The sequence below is a fragment of the Bos grunniens genome, chromosome X (genome assembly GCF_055505025.1).
Source record: "Bos grunniens cultivar Pamir isolate PY7600 chromosome X, Bosgru_T2T1.0, whole genome shotgun sequence".
Classification (NCBI taxonomy): Eukaryota; Metazoa; Chordata; class Mammalia; order Artiodactyla; family Bovidae; genus Bos; species Bos grunniens.
Window position 1 is genome coordinate 11,320,249 of NC_141194.1, and position 17,005 is coordinate 11,337,253.

General features: G+C 44.0%; 1 protein-coding gene and 1 long non-coding RNA gene across 8 annotated transcripts in view; one reads left to right on the forward strand and one right to left on the reverse strand.

Annotated features, from left to right (window-relative positions):
- LOC147339776 (uncharacterized) overlaps positions 1-17,005 on the forward strand; it is a 118,302-nt gene that overhangs the window by 79,175 nt on the left and 22,122 nt on the right. For 6 of the 7 annotated variants that reach the window (XR_015158474.1, XR_015158470.1, XR_015158472.1 and 3 more), the window contains exons 3-4: positions 3,495-3,623; positions 12,203-12,343. This is a non-coding gene — a long non-coding RNA (uncharacterized LOC147339776). The remainder of the gene's footprint in view (positions 1-3,494; positions 3,624-12,202; positions 12,344-17,005) is intronic. The other variant, XR_015158476.1, reaches the window with a different exon arrangement.
- LOC147339777 (melanoma-associated antigen B4-like) lies at positions 8,689-10,757 on the reverse strand. The gene has a single exon (XM_086386713.1). The coding sequence runs from the start codon at positions 10,625-10,627 to the stop codon at positions 9,596-9,598; it is 1,032 nt and encodes a 343-aa protein (XP_086242839.1). The 5' UTR covers positions 10,628-10,757; the 3' UTR covers positions 8,689-9,595.

Here is a 17,005-nt window from a genome sequence, read left to right on the forward strand (position 1 = left end):
TGCACTTGTCACAGTGGCAGAATCTCCTATACACAGAAGTGCTAATTTACACAAAGTGACAAGTCTCAATGTGTCATATCTGAAAATTAAAAAAGCTTATCTTTTAGGAGATAAAGTAGGTATTTGTACTCATTGTGCTTTCAGATGCCCCATTATAACCAAGATGGTTTTGCACAATCACAGGATCTTCATATTGACTGCTGGCAGGGCCTGGAAATCCTTCCCTTTCTGGGATAAATCCACCCCTGTCCCTAACCATGCCCCACACCATCCCAGCAGAGTAAGTGAAGGGGCTCCTTAGCCTGACGGTTCTCACTATGGGCTTAGTCGACTGCAGGGGCATTGCTCGAAAGTTCTGAGGTGCATTTCTGTCCTTTGGTACAATTTTGGGGGTACTAAGTTTTTTCTTTTAGTCCCTGTGTGATAGTCTTTACCACCTCCTATACCTTGTTCTGAACCCTCATCTTTAGTTTTTCAGGCAGTCTTCCACCAGATCATATCCCTTGAAACTATTCCTCACCTCCACTGTACAATTATAAGGAACTTGATTTAGGTCATATCAGAATGGCCTAGTGATTTTCTCTACTTTCTTCAACTTAAGTCTGTATTTTGCCATAAGGAGCTTATGATCTGAGCCAGAGTGAGCTCCGGGTCATGTTTATGCAGACTATGTAGAGCTTCTCCATTTTCAGCTGCAAGTTATTCCTTTACTTCCTACTTTTCCATTTCAGTCCCATATTATGAAAAGGACATTTTGGGGGGATGGTAGTTCTAGGCTGTGATGTACATCTTCATAGCACCACTGGACTCTAGCTTCTTTGGCATCAGTGGTTGGAGCATAGACTTGGATTACTGTGATGCTGAATGCTTTGCCTTGGAAATGAACCAAGAACATTGTGTCCTTGTGCACACTACACCCAGTACCTGCAGTTCGCACTCTTTTTGACTATGAGACTGCTCCATTTCTTCTAATGGATTTTTGCCCACAGATACAATGGTAATCTCAATTAAATTCACCCATTCCTGTCCATGTTAGTTGTCTGATTTCTAAAATGTGGACGGTCACTCTTGCCATCTCCTGCTTGACCAATTTCCATTGATTCATGGACCTAACATTCAAGGTCCCTATGTAGTACTGTTCTTTACAGCATCGGACTTTACTTTTACCACCAGACACATCCACAACTAAGCGTCGTTTTGACTTTGGCCCAGTCTCTTCATTCTTTCTGGAGCTATTTCTGGGCTCTTCCCCAATAGCATATTAGACACCTACTGACCTGGGGGGCTCAGGTATCTCCCCCTGGTATGATCTCCTGGTATCATATCTTTTTGACTTTTCATGATGTTCATGGGGTTCTCAAGGAAAGGATACTGAAGTTGTTTGGTATTCTCTTCTCCAGTGGATGCATTTTGTTAGAATTCTCCACCATGACCCGTCCACCTTGGGTGGCCCTGCAAAGCCTGGCCTGTAGCTTTTGAGTTACAAAAGGTGTGATCCACGTGATCATTTAGGTTAGCTTAGTGTGATTGTGGTTTTCGTTCTAGAGGATAGGGCATTGTAGTTCTTCTGTCTGCCCTCTGAAGAATGGGTTTAAGAGGCTTGTGGAAGCTTGCTCATGGGAGGGACTGGCTATGAGGAAACCTGGCTCTTGCTCTATTGGGTGGGGTAATGCTCAGTAAATAAATAAATAAAAATTTAAAAAGCATAAAGAAATATGTAATTATATCAATATGAGTAAAATCATTAATGATATTTGTAGCCATTAGTTTGTTATTGAATACCTCATTAAGGATTTTGAACACAGAGAGAAATATGTGAGATGTAGCTAATATGGAGGAGGATGAAACTTCCCTCTGCCCTTCTAGGTTTTTGCGGGTGGTCGAAGAATTAAACTGATGTCAGATAGATTAATAGGATAAAATAAAAGTATAATAACACATAGCCGTGAGAGAGACCCAGGAAAACTGAATATTCATCAACATGGCCAAAGCCCAGAGCCAAAGAGAAAAGATCATTTTAATGGTAGTTCTTTGGGACTTGAAAGGATAGGAAGGCAGTTCACATGGAAATGGGAAAGGGAATGTTGGTAAACAAATATTTTCTGTGCCAGGCAGAGACCCCAGGCCACAGAGTGGACTCTCATCTTTACGCCCTGCCAAGATTTCGCCACCACACCTTGCCCATAATCTTTGCCGCTGTCTCTGGTCATAGTTCTCTCCAGGGAAAAGGACCTTTGTCTACGTTCTTTCAGGCAGTTAGGCCAAAGGTCAGGTTCCTTTCTGAATCTTTTGGCCTTGATTGTTTTCAGTTAGAATATTCTGTGTATCAAAAGAGACATTTTGAGATGGCATGTTTTGCTCCCCCATACTAACTAGGATAGTAAAACCAATTACAGTAAAGAAGAGAAATTTAAAAAGTTATTAATCCTAGTTTCCTTTGTATAACATTTACATTTTGAAAGATACATGTTAACATATAAAAACACTCTGTGAAATAACAGCCTATGAAGGAAAAATCTGATTTACTTTGCATTGTTCTTTGGAAAATCCAGGCAAGAGTACAGGAGTGAGGTGCCATTGCCTACTCCGTCGGAAAGTCAAGGAATGTTTAAATAAAAGTACATTTACAGTCACTGTTTAGAGTCAATGGCAGCAAATATTTCTTGCAGTATGTTGCTTTACAATGTTGTGTTAGCTTCTATTCCACACTAAATAATCAGACATACATATGCATATATCCTCTCACTTTGGATTTCCCTCGCATTGAGGACATCCCAGTGAATTAAGGAGAGTTCCCTGTGCTATACAGTATATTCCCAACGGTTATCTATTTTATACATAGTATCAATAGTGTGTATGTGTCAATCCCAATATTCTAATTCCTCCCACCCTAACCCTTTCCCCCCTTGGTACCATACATTTGGTCTCTATATCACTGTCTTCTTTTCTGCTTTGCAAATAGGGTCACCTATGCCATTCTTCTCGATCCGACATATATACGTTAATATTCAATCTTTGTTTTTCTCTTTCTGACTTCCTTCTCTGTATGACACTCTCTAGGTCCATCCACCTCTCTAACAATGACACAGTTTTGTTCATTTTTATGGCTGAGTAATATTCCACTGGGCTACCCTGGTGGGTCAATGGTAAAAAATCTGCCTGCCAATGGAGGAGCCGTGGGTTCAATCTCTGGGTCAGGAAGATACCCTGAAGAAGTAAGTGGCAGCACACCCAGTATTTTTACCTGGGAAATCCCAAGGACAGAGGATTCTGGTGAGCTACAGTCCTTGGGGTCTGAGAAGAATCGGATACAACTTAGTGACAAAATAACAAGAACAATATTCCATCGCATATGCCTCCACAGCTTCTTTATACTTACATCTGTCAATGTACATCTACGTTTCTTCCATGTGCTGGTTGTTGTAAACAGTCCTGCAGTGAACATTAGAGTGCTTGTCTCTTTTTGAATTATGGGTCTGTGTTCTCTATGGCAGAGTTAATGCTGACCTGTAAGAAGGCTTACGCCAAGGAGGACCTCTAGGACTGCTTCTGCCAGTGCCCCCATCCCTGTGGTGAGCCCCAGCTGATCCATGCCTCCACAGGAGACTGTCGAACACTTGGAGGTAGGTCTGATTCAGTCTCCTGTGGAGTAAATGCTCCTTTTCTCTGGGTCTTGGTGCATGTGAGACTTTGTTTGTGCCCTCCAAGAGTGGTGTGTCTGTTTCCCCTACTTGTCTGGGAGTCCTATAATCAAATCCCACTGCCCTTCAAGGTCAGACGACCAGGGAATTCCAAGTCCCTTTGTGAGAACCGCAGGCTGGGTTCCTTGATGTGAGGTGCAGAACTTTCACAATCGTGGGAGAACTTCTTTGGTATTTTTGTTCTCCAGTTACCTACTCAGGGGTATGGGATTTGAATTCATTGTGATTGTACCCCTCCTATTATCTTGTTGCGACTTCCACTTTTTCTTTGAACGTGGGGTATCATTTTCTGTGTGTTCCAGCGTCCTCCTGTTGATAGTTGTTCAACAGCCAGTTGCAGTTATGGTGCAGAAGGAGACAAACAAACATCCTCCTACACCACCGTCTTGAAACAGAAACCTCTGAAATACACTTTGGAGTAGTGAGATGACAGGAGAACTGAAGGACACTAGGTCTGCCTCAGGCTGGGAGGAGTGGAACAGTGTGGCCTCTCGACAGATGCAGACCAAATGTCTATTTCCAGCTCTGTCACAAGTCTTGTGAACTTGAGAATATTACCAAATTCATAATCTGCAAAGTGAGTCTTCTAAACCCTATTTTGTAGAACTATTGTAATGTATGTGATATTTATAAAGTTCTTGCAATAATGGATTTCAAAGAATGACATTTATTCCTCTGATAATTATGACCACAGACCATAGTATCAACTGTTTGTGAATTTTTTTTTTTACTTGCATGAGATATCAGAAATATGTGGCACTTTTGGAATGAACCAAGTTCTGCTTAGTAAAACTAAATAAAATTTCCCCATTTGTAAATATACCTTTTGAATTCCCTTATGGACTTTTCATGGCTGTGGCATCCCTCACCTGTGATCTTGCTGGGCAGAATGTGGTTCAGTTCTCGCCCCAGGGGCCGTTGTGTCTTCCCTGAGTATTTTTTTAAGAAATTATTTATGTATTTAATTTTGGTTGTGCTGGCTCTTCCTTGCTGCGTGTGTGTTCTCTAGTTTCAAGGAGCAGGGGCTACCCTTCATTGGGGTGCACTGGCTTCTCATTGTGGTGGCTTCTCTTACTGTGGAGCACAGGCTCTAGGACGCATGGGCTTCACTAGTTGCAGCAAGAAGTGGTAAAGTAGAAGAAGTGTTAGGAGATTGCTGTTGTTGTTCAGTCTCTAAGTCATGTCTGACTCATTGTGACCCCATGGATTGTAGCCCTCCAGGATCCCTGTCCATGGGATTCTCTGGGCAGGAATACTGGAGTGGGTTGCCATTCCCTTCTCCAGGGAACTTCCCAATCCAGGGATCGAACCCCGGTCTCCTGCCATTTCAGGTAGATTCTTTACCGTCTGAGGCACCAGGACAGCCATATTTCAGAAGGTAGCCAGAAAATTTTTAGCTCAATGTCTTTTCTTTTCTTTTGTTTGTCCATTCTCACCCTATCCTGTAGACACTCTCAGCTTGAATTTTATAAACACAAAATGGAGGCATTCATGGCATACAGTGTCTGGATTTGGACACCAAAGGCAAAGATACTGGGAGTCTAGGTGCAGAGAAATGCAGAAGAAAGTGACTTTCATTCTAGCCCTATGAGCCAGTTTAACAGGCCATAGTTTAAAATTTTCGAAGGGGTGGCATGGAGACCTCCTCTAGCTGAAACCTATCACATCAGGTTTTGACTCAAATCCACATGGCCAGGACTCCAACCCCCAAAAATCCAGTTTGGGACTTGAACCATGGTCTTTTAATTAGAATCACTCACCTGGTAGCTGGTCTTAGGGCAGCTCAGGTTGTTTGTGTCTCAGCACAGAAGGAATTCAGCAAGAGGCAAAGTGTTAGGCAAGAAATAGATTAATATAGGATGCTTGTAAGAGATGCAAGCAGTCAGGTGACGGAACTCTGCCTGGACGATTAAGTGGAATACATTCTATAGTCAATGGAAAGTGGAGGACTAGGAAAGACTGCCTTCTTTGAGTACAGGTCAGGCTTACATCACTGCCTCCCAATTCATTTGGAGCAGGAGAGTGTCTGACCTTATGAGGTCAAACTTGGATTATTGTAGAACTTCTTCAAATGGATAGAAGGGTCGTGACATTCCTCTTTTACCTAAAGGCCTGGGGAACATCTCATGTATTATTTATGGCTTTATATTTAAACAAACCTGCCTTCTTCCACTACATTCTGATACCTTTCTTCAACGATGTTAACTTACAATGGTCTACCAATTGTTCCTATGTTTCTCTACCTCTATTTGCCTCCTAGACTTCTAGATCTTCCAGTCTGTCTGTCTGTGGTCAAGGCCTCATTCTTGTCTGACTCTTTGCAACCCCATGAACTGCAGCACTCCAGGCTCTCTGTCCATGGGATTCTCCAGGCAGGAATACTGGAATGGGTAGCCACTTCCTCCTCCAGGAGATATTCCAGAACAGGAATCAAACCTTCATCTCCTGCATTGCATGTGGATTCTTTTCCACAGAATCACCTGGGACAGCTACCTGTATCCTATGCTATTCTATCCCTGTCATATGGAGGCAGGCTCCCGGAGCCAAGAGTTGTCGATTCTCCTGGTGGGAGCCTTCTAATGAAGGTCTCTAGCTTGGACTATTGTCTGGAATTTAGTGAGCAATTTTCTTCCCAACAAGTGGAAGGGGCAGCTATGCATGTGCAGAAACATCAAAGGTAAACTTTCCTAGCAAGGACTTGAGGGGAGGAGCATGCCACTTGGTTTGAAGCCTTCCTTCAATTCCCTTTATCATGGAGGATTGGAAGGACAAATGCCCAGGGAAATCAGTCTGCACAGAGTAGCTGACCCACGTATGAAAGAACTGTCTTCCCTGCCACATCAAGGGTTACCTGAAGCTCCTCTGGAGAAATGACCAGGGGTCCTCTGGGAACTGTTGAGAGGTCTTGAAGTTCCTATTTACCTGAGGACATGTGCTCAGAGTAAGGCCCCCAACTCTCTGAGACCGAATAGAAGAAAGTAGAGGTTGCCTAACTTGCCACATCTACCTGTGGTCTCTCAGGACAGAAAGCTGTGACTGGAAATTGAGGCCTTCTGAATGCTGGCTGCACCTGTCCTCAGTCAGGCTCCTAGGAAGACCTGTATTTCCTCCTTCTCTTCACTATTACTGTCCTCTCTCCAGGTCCCCACACTGACTTCCCATCTCCTAACGAGGCCTGTCCTCTCATGCTACAGCCTTAAATTCCCTGAGACCTCCTCAGAGGATGTGAGGGCTGCCAACCTGTGGTCACTCATGGCTGACCCGAGGGGAGGGATTCTATAAAAGTAGTATAGTGTGAGTGGTTCCTTAATCCTCATGGTCCTCTACTTGACTCTTGGCATGACCTGGAATTCGTCCTGAGGTTGACCCCTGAGCCCCAACACCTCACCTCCTGAGATGCTCTAAAAAGAAATGTGTGGGGTGCATCATGCCCACATTCCCAAATTTGCCAGTGTGAGGGGTAGAGGGGCAGGGCTGTGTTCTAGGTGCAGTCCCTTTATTCTCACTTGGAGTCAGTAGCTTCCACTCTGTACTGAAGTGAGGCTTCTCCCAGTAGACTAAGGCTCTCACCTCCCTGAGACCACTCCAGAGGAAAGAGAACATTTCAGCCAGAAAGCTTTCTCCTGGGTCTCATAGGACTGATATCAGGGGTGGGCCTCCACACTCTCCCCTGTTCTGGGCTGAGTGGTCCTCTTGCCCCTCATTCAGGGACCTCATCCTCACTCCTGACCAGACCCAGACTGCAGCCTCCACTCACCTGAGGCTGTGCTCCTCAGAACAAAGGCATTACTTTCTTGGAAGTTCTGGATTGGAAGACAGGATGAACCAGATGTGTGCAAAGCTACTGGGGCCTTCTGAGGAGGAGAACATTCTAGGGCTCCCCTCTCTTTTGGAGTCAAGTGGTCCCCCTGTCTTAGATCAGGTTTCTTATCTTGACTTCTGGTAGCAAATGGGAATCCACCCTCTCTACTGGCTGAATCAGCTGGCCTGTGGCCAAGGCTTTTGCCTTCTTGAGACAACAGAAGCGGGCGTGAGAGAGCTACTCCCTGGCTACCCTTGCCTGTTCCTCCGTGCCATCCCCCTTGCTATGGGTGGGGGGGGGTCCACTCATCAGCACCCAGTGTCCTCACTGTAAATCCTATGAAGGCCCGTTAGGATCTCCTACTTGGGCAGAATTGGAGCTGCTGCCAAAAGACCAAGATGCTCAACTCCCTGAAAACCCCTCCACCTTTGCCCTGCAGGAAAGGAAGGCACACCTCAGACAGACTGCTCTCCCCATGGTCACACAAGGCAAGAAGCAGGATATAGTTTGTGGGACCCCTAGTGTCCTAAAATCTTCCCCTTGATAAATATCAGAGGCTGGGACTCTTCCATCCATTGACCTGAGGACACAGTGCTTAAGCTAAGGCTTCTATGTCCCTGAGAATCAAGAAGGATAAATGAGGGCATATTGATCTTTTCAGGGTATCTGACATTGCATGTGTTCATGACCACATTGTCCCTGAGTAGTTTTGTCTTCTTTCATACCATTCATTTATCAGCATTTTCTAAACTTTATTCCAAAACAGTTCTTTGGGACAGGGCCCCATGTATCCAACGAGACACATTTTTTGGAGTGTTTAGAGGAAAAATGAATGAAACAATATGCCTGGCTTAGGCTGGGAGAAGTGACACATTGTGGGCTCTGCACCAATCCAGGTCGGGGGACTAGTCCTAGGAAGGTCACTTCATCAGTTTGTGAACTTGAAAATTTGCAAGTTATCCATGCATAAATGGAGTCTGCTAAATCTGATCCTGCATGAATGCTGGAATGCATGTTCTACATATAAAGCAGTGGCATACTGATTAAGTATTGGTTTGTAATAAGTGGAAGTTATGATTACTATGAACCCCTCAAATACCACCTTCCCATCTGAGTTTACTTTTAATCCAGGAGACAGCAGAGAATATGCAGTGAATTAGGACAAAAGAAACAAATATTCTTAAATGAGCTAAATAAGTCAAAGTATTTTTTTTATTTTTACTAAAAGAAAGTTTAAAAGAAAGGTAAACCACAACTTAAAGACTTTTTACTGTATTCTTTTCTCCATTTTCTTTTTGATTCTCAAAAGTTTCTGTGGTCTTCTTTCACATTAGCATGAAAATCACTCTTGCAGTGCTATGTGACCTACTTTCAGATCATAAAGACAATACAGATGGATCCTGAATTTCTTTTATATCTACCAAAACTGTACCTTTAAAACTTTTAAAACAGCAGTGAATATAACAGCAGTATCATTACCAAATTAATATTCTGAGGAAAAACAACCTCTTAGAAGTAAAAATATTGGAAAAAAAAAAAACAAAAAAACTAAACAAATAATATGTAGAAGTTACTCATGTGAAACAGAAAGAGAAATGTGATCGAAAGAAATGTGATCTAACCCCCACTACCATGCACACTTTAGAAGCTTCACTACTCTTCAAGAAAAGTTCTCTTCTAATGTCATGTTATCTTGTTTGCATTGTGAACAATATATTCAGTACTTTCAGTGTGTTTTACAAATACCCAAACTTTTAAAACATTAAAACAGCTGGAAACTATGATTTATATGATTCATACATTTGAATTCTTAAGCACAATAAACCTTATCAAAAGTAAGAACATCTGAAAATACTAAACACCTCCTTCACCTCTTTACATTTCTAATTTAAATCATTGTTCATTAGGTATTTCTCATGTGAATACAATAAAACAGATATATATTTTGTTAAAAGAAACTAGACCTAAACTCGCTTACCATTTAAACTGTAAGATATGGGCTTTGTTCCCTCCACCCCTAAGACTCTGCACTACTTAGGAGGTTGACTGCTCTCTTCCAACACAAAGGGAACAAAGTGCCCTGCCCCCCTCCCTAAATGTGGGAGGAGCTGCAGGACTTGGCCCTGGAAGGGGCACTGGCCTCAGCCATGGTGGGAGCCCTGGCCGCACCTCTCTGCCCTGCTCTCTCCACCTGATCTCTCAGAGCCTCGTCATAAAGGTCTGGGAAGGAACTAGGGACCCTACCATGGAACTTGGCTAGAACCTCCAGTACCTTCATCTTGCTGGTCTCAGCACAAGCTCTTGGGCCCCAAAGGAACTCGTAGCGTGGAAGATCACTATTGGGTACCTGGCGGTAGTTCAGGTACTCCTTCTGCACTAGATCTTTGGTGATGAGCCTTCTGGGCTCCCCAAAGATGCAGTGCCTCCTCCCAGCATAGATCCCCAACATACTGAGGAATTCCCAGATCTCCTCCTCAGTGGCGCGGTTACCATTCATGAAGATGACCCCCAGGAGCACCATGAGGAGACGGGACTTGGGCAGCGCCCCCTCATCACGCCGACAATCATTTCCCCTGAGGTTGAGCTTCCTGATGAGGGTGTAGATGTTCCCTCTACGGTCGATTTCCTTCATCTCCAGGCCAAAGACCAGCTCCACGCGCTCACGGGCTGTACTGAAGATCTCAGGGAAGTGCTGCCTGTACTTCCTGCTGACGATTTTCATCAGGGCATTCTGCGTGATGGGCTCCTGCTTGGTGTACTTCTCCAGCAGGAACTCCACGAGTTTCCTGGCCTTCCTGGCCAGAGGATCTTTGCCAGTGCTCTGAGTGGAAGGGGCTGCCTGGGAGGCACCTGAACTTTCCTCCTCAGGGCCCTGGGCACCTTCATCAGATCCTGCACATGAAGGCCCTGCATCAGGAGAGCTAGGGGCCATGGCTCCCTGAAGCTCCTGGCCATCGCCAGCAGCAGGGGAGCTCTGGGGAGAACCCTGAGGGACAGAAGAGTGGGAGGAGGGGCACTCCTCCTTTGGGGCTGCAGCAGCACTGGCCTGGGCCTCCTGAGTGTCCCCTTGAACCTCGTGGCGTTTCCTGCGGGCATGGGACTTGCTCTTCTGCCTCCGAGGCATGGTGACAGCAGGTCAGGGACCGCAGGTGGGAGTGCGGGCAGGAAAGCAGGCAGGAAGGCACCTGGAGGAGGGACAAGGACATGCTGTGAGAACCTTCAGCAAGGAGAGTCCTCCCTGGCTTGAATGGAAGCCGCCTGTGGGGGATCCTCGAGGCCAGTGCTCTAGGACCCACGGGCTCCTGTTCTCCTGGTCAGCCTGTCCCCTGAAACCACTGAGTAGCAAGGCAGAGTGAGCCCTGGGGCACAGCAGACAGTCCTGCCTGGGCGTTAAAAGGGGGACCAGTGGGGGCTGGCAGGGGAGGCAGGTCCTCTCAGCTGACATTCAGAGTCAGGATGAAAATTGGTGCGAGACACCCCCATATCGAATGCCCCCTTTCCCGTACCCAGCCCGTTCCCTCTCCTGTCTGAAACTGATGGTGCCACCTTCCCTGTCACCCCAGACGAGGAGAGGAGGGCATACTCAGCCCCCCACTGAAGGGTCCCAGGACCTGCCCTTCTGCTGTCTCGTGGCTGCCCCTTCACAACCAGGCTCCAAGCTCCCCTCTCAGACCGCTGTCCCACTTCCCGATGTTTGGCCGGGGGGTAGCGCTGAGCACAGGGGAGGGTCCTGAGTCGCCTGTTTGTCGGGGAAGATGGCCCTCATCCTGAATCTTCCCGAACCCTGACATCCTCCCTCTACTGACCAACTGCCAGCCCCTCAGACCAAAGTCCCCTCTTCTTCGAGTGTCCTGTGTCCGAGGTCGCAGTGAGGGAGCCCCCCAGCCTTTACAGCTGCCCGGCGGCTGCCCGGATAATCCGCAGCCAAATGGCGGTGAGTGGGGGTTACACATGGCTGCCGTTCTGGTGTATGGAGACCCTCAGTCCCGCCGGGGGTCCCTCCTTCACTCCACAGGGCTCGTCGCTCTTTCTCTACTGAACGGAGCTGGGGTCCAGCAGAGCCTGACCGAGGCATTCTTTCCCGAGACCCCCTAGGGGTTAGTGGATAGTCTTGGGGCCTGAGAGGTAGGCCGGATCCTCTGGTCTGAGTGCAGGGGTAGGGCGGCCGGAGGCTGTGTGGCCCCCTCTTTTCAGAGGGAAAAGGGAATGGGGGTACAGAGACTTGTCCCTGCACTCGTAACTCACGTCACCTCCGATCTTGACACCCGATGACACTTGGGACTGCTCCCTCTGGCCACCGTCAACGGCAGCTCTCAGAGATAGCGGCACTGTCAAGGATGGCGTCGCTCCCCCAGCGTGCTTAGGAGGACGTCACTTCCTGTCATGCGCATCTGGGCTCCAGGAGGACAGCAGGGGCGGGACCTGGACAGGCGGGGTTCCGGGGGAGCTTCTCACAGGATTGGCACATGGACTTTCGCTTGACTCTTAAGGGGTCCTGGGACGTCCCTGTCCTGAACTGTCAGCTGGCTCACTCCATGCCTGTCACTCGTGTCAGCACTCCCAACAGGAAGAATTGGGGAGCCCAAGCCTAACAGCCTTCCTGGAGCCCATAAGACCAACACCGAAGGCTCTCTTGGCCTCTCTCTTCTATAGTAAGTGATGCTCTGTCATTTTCCATGGCTTCCCTTAACCCCTGTAGATTCTGGGCTACGTCCCGTCTGCTGACCTGAGGCCAAGGCCTCATGTTGAAGGTGTGAACCCTCGAGTCTCCTGGTATGAAGTGCACATACGTCTCATCTCACCATTTCTACCCGAGGATTCCTGGAAATGGCTGCTACAGGTAAGATGAGCTGAGAGGGAGGGATGGGAGACTGTCTTCTGTGGTGTGGAACCCCTCACATCTCACTCAGAAACTTCATTCATATTGACTGCTGACAGGGCCTGGAAATCCTTCCCTTTCTGGTATAAGTCCACCCCTGTCCCCAACCATGCTCATACAATTCCAGAAGAGTAAGTGAAGGGGCTCCTTAGCCTGACAGTTCTCACTGTGGGCTCTCAGTCGACTGCAGGGTCATTGCTCAAAAGTTCTGAGATGGTCATTTTGTACAATTACTGTGATACTAACTTTTCCGTTTTAGTCCCTGGGTGATAATCTATTAGGTGATCATTTAAAAGGGCCAGTTCTCATCGACTAGCATTCCCTGGTGGCTCAGACCATAAAGAATCTGCCTGTGGTGCGGGAGACCTGGGTTCAATCCTTGGGTTGGGAAGACCCCTCTGGAGGAGAACACGGCAACCCACTCTGGAAGTCTTGCCTGGAGTTTCCCCTTGGACAGAGGAGCCTGGTGGGCTACAGTGCATGGGGTCGCAAAGAGTCAGACACAACTGAGTGGCTAAGCACACACACAACAAACTTTGTGCTGGTTATTTCATGATCTGGGCCGTACTGCCACATCCAAGCCAAACTTTGGTGCCCCATGGTCCTGGCACGGGGCCTCGGAGATGCTGCCTCAGATTCCTTCAGTGAAGCAGTGGAGATTCATGATCCCAGGGCAGAGTGGAAGAATCCAGGGCTCAAGTTTAAAGCCTTTTGCAGCTGATCCTGTTGTCTGCTTCCCTTGCAGCCTGCACATCTCTGCCAGTCTCTTAAGTACTCCCCACTGGGCACACATAGGGTCAAGTTCAGTGGAGACTTACTGTCCATCAGGGATTATTTATGTTTTCACTTTTGTTAATAGTTTTCTTTATTCCTTCCATAAGATTTCCGTGGTTACTTCTGGGTACAAAAAGCAGAAGACAGTGTTTCATTGTGGTCTCAGCTACTCTGAATGTGGTACTAAATCTGTAAAGGAGTTACAGAAATTTGACAGTCTTACAATATCTGTTCTTCATGAGTATACATAACATACTATTCTGTTTGAGCCTTCTTTTTCCTAAGACTCTCAGGAAATTCTTCTTGTTGCCTCCATGAAGACTGTATACATTTTTCTAAAGTTTCTTTGTAGGTAATTTTTTTCTATGGTTGCTTCTGTTTATGGTGCATTTTCTGTTGCTTGGTGTAAGTAACTGTTTGTTCTTCCAGACCAACTGGATGATTTTGCTGCCGTGATCTTTTTTTTTAATTCCAGATTTTTGAAGTCTCTTACATGTTTGAATATTTCCTGTCCTGTTTTCTAAGATTTTTAATTCGAGAATCAAGTTATTACTGTGATCTTTTGCTTTTCATTACTTCTGACTTTTATTCATTTGGCATTGTTGTATATAACTCTAGTGGTTATAAGTACTTCTCTAGATTTTTTTCCTAGTTTTTAAATTCATAGATTTTTAACAACTATTTTTAATTAGAAGATAATTAAATGGTATGTCAGGTTCTCTTGTATGAAGCAGCTATAAGTATACATATATCTCCTCCCTCATGAACCTCTCTCCCACCCCTGACCTCACCCCTCTAGGTTGTCACAGAGCTGACTCCTTGTGTCACCCAGCAACTTTCCCCTCATGCCTGTCGTCCACATGGTAGTGCATATTTGTCCACGCCACTCTCTCAATTCGTCTCACTGTCTACTTCCCCCGATGTGTCCACATGCCCGTTCTCTACATCTGTGTCTCCATTCTTGCCCTGCAAATAGATTTATAACTACCCTTTTGTGGCCTTTCTTTCTCATTCTCTTATCAGTATATTTTGCAGATAGAAGTTTTTAATATTAACAAGGTTCAGCTTATTATTTTCTTTCATGGACTGTGCTTTTGGTGTTGTGCCTAAAATCTCATTACCAAACTCAAGTTTTGCCCCTGTGTTATCTTCTAGATTTTCTTGCCTATTGTATATGGCATGTAGAATCCTAGTCCCTGACCAGCGATCAAACCTCTTCCCCCAGCAGTGGAAGTGTTGATTCTTAAACACTGGACTGCCAGGGATGTCCCTGCAATTTTTTATAAATAGCGAGTTTTTCATTTAGGTCTGTGATTCCCTTTGAGTTAATTATTTTGAGAGGTTTAGAGTTTGTATTTGGATTCATTTTTCTTAGATATGGATGTCTAGTTATCCCAGGACTGTAAGTTTCAAAGACTGTCCTTTTCCATTGAATTGCCTTTGCGCCTTTGTTAAAGGTTGGTTGAGTGTTTGGGGTGTCTGTTTCTAGATTTTCTGTTCTGTGGCATTGATCTGTCTATTATTCTGTTAATAGCATACAGTCTTGAGTATTGTAGCTTTAAAGTAAGTTTTGAAATCCAGTAATATCAATTCTCTAACTTTGACTTTTAATATTGACTTCAGTGGGTATTATGGATCATTTCATTTTTGACATAAAATTTAAATTGTTGGCTTCTATCTACAAGCTATCTTGCTGGAATTTTAAACAGAATTGCATTAAGTATCTAGGTTAAGTTGGAAATAAGTGACATCTCAACAATATAGCATCTCCCTATCTATGAACATGGCGTGTCTATTTATATAGATCTTCTTTAATTTTTTTCAGTGCAGTTTATGAGTTTTACTCATGTAAATCTTATACATATTATTTTAAAGAATTATTCCTAATATATTTTGATGCTAATGTAAATGGTATTAGGTTTTTAATTGCAAGTTCCATCTCTTTTTTGGAAAAGAATTGACTATTATGTATTAACTTTATTAATATGTTAATTCTATAGTAGATTAACTTTATTAATATATTAATTATATAGTAGTTATATATTTATAATATGCTAACCTTATTAACATATACTCCTGGCTTATTAATGCCAGGAGTTTTCTTATTGTTGATGATTATAATTCCATTTTTCCCTTTCAAGTATCTGTATCTTTTGCTTCCTTCCCATATCTCATTGCATTGACTAGAACTTTCAGTACAGTGTTGAATAGGCATGGTGAGAAGGGATATCCTCACCTTAGTGTGACAGCATCTGTCTTCTCACTATAAAGTATGATGTTTTACCTGTATTTCTTTTCAGATGTTGTATATGAAGCTGAGGAAATGCCTGTCTGTATCTAGTTTGCTGAGAATTTTTATGATGAATGGGTTTTGGATTTTATCAGATGATTTTTTTCCTTCATCTGTTGATCTCATCTTGTGATTATCTTCCTTAGACTATTGTTATTATGATTTATGATTACTGATTTTCAAATGTTGCACATCTGAAATGCATCCTACTTAGATATAGTACGTAATTCCTGCTATGGATTGTTAGGTTTCTTTTCTTATATTTTGTTGGGAATTTGGCTTCTATGTTTATGAGAGATATTTGTGTTCAATTTTTTTCTCTTAATTTCTTCATCTGATTTTGATATTCGAGTGTAATACTCACCTCACAGAAAAGGAATTAGGAGGTGTTCCTTTTGCTTCTATTTTCTGGGAGAGATTGTAGAGAATTGTCATTTCTTCCTTAAATTTTTGTTAGAATTCATCAGTGGAAACATCTGGATCTGTTACTGTCTTTATTGGAAGCTTATGAGTTATAGATTAAATTTCTTTAATAGATACAGACCTATTCCTAGTATCTATTTTTCTTTGTGAAAGTGGTGCTAAGTTACACCTTCAAGCAGTTTCTCAGTGGAACCTTTCCTTTTTGTAGGCACAGAGTTGTTTATAATATTCACTCATTATCCTTTTAATGTCCATGGAATCAGTAGTAATGGCCCCTCCTTCATTTCTACTATTAGTAATTTAATTTGTGTTTTCTCTCTTTGTTCTTGTTTAGCCTGGGGAGAATTTTATCTTCTTTTTATTTTGTATCTTTAAAGAAACTTCTTTGGGTTTTGTTTTTTTCTGCATTACCTTCCTTTTTTCAGTGTCATTGGTTTCCGCTTTGATTTATTCTTCCTCTGCTTTTTCTTTTCTTTCACAAGTTTACTAGTATAGAAGCTTAAGTTATTAATTGTAGGGGTTTTTTTTGTTATAGGCACTCAATGCTGTGTATACCTCTACTGATTTTGCTGTATCACACACCTTCTGATAAGCTGTAATTTTGTTTTCATTTTTTAAAAATATTTTAAAATTTCTCATTAGATTTTCTCTTTGGGTCATGTGTTATTTAGATGTTTATTGTTTAGTCTGAAAATCATCTTTAATTTTCCTGCTGTCTTTTTGATATCAATTTCTAGTTTATTTCCGTCACACTTTTCTTGTAATCGTGAGGGTTTTTTGTTTTGTTTTGTTTTTGATCTTTGTTTTAAATAGACACTCTCAGTAAAGGAAGATGAGGGGCTTATGTCAGATGTTGGCTGGAACAGATTCCTTTGGTAGCCTTGAACTTTTCTAAACAGGAACTCAGGGGTAGCCGAGTTGTCCTAGAACGTGGCCTTAGGTTGCTGTTAGAAGCCATGCTAGAGGTCAGTCAAGGTTCTTAATGTAGATGTTTGGACAGAGTTGTTCATGCCAATAGTTTCTGCAGTTCTCTGTTCCTAACCTCAGCTTGCAGTTCCAGGACACATTGCCCTTTTTATAGGTAAAGTCTGCTTGAGATCCCCAGAAGGGAGGGGATTGCCCACAGTGTAAGGTCA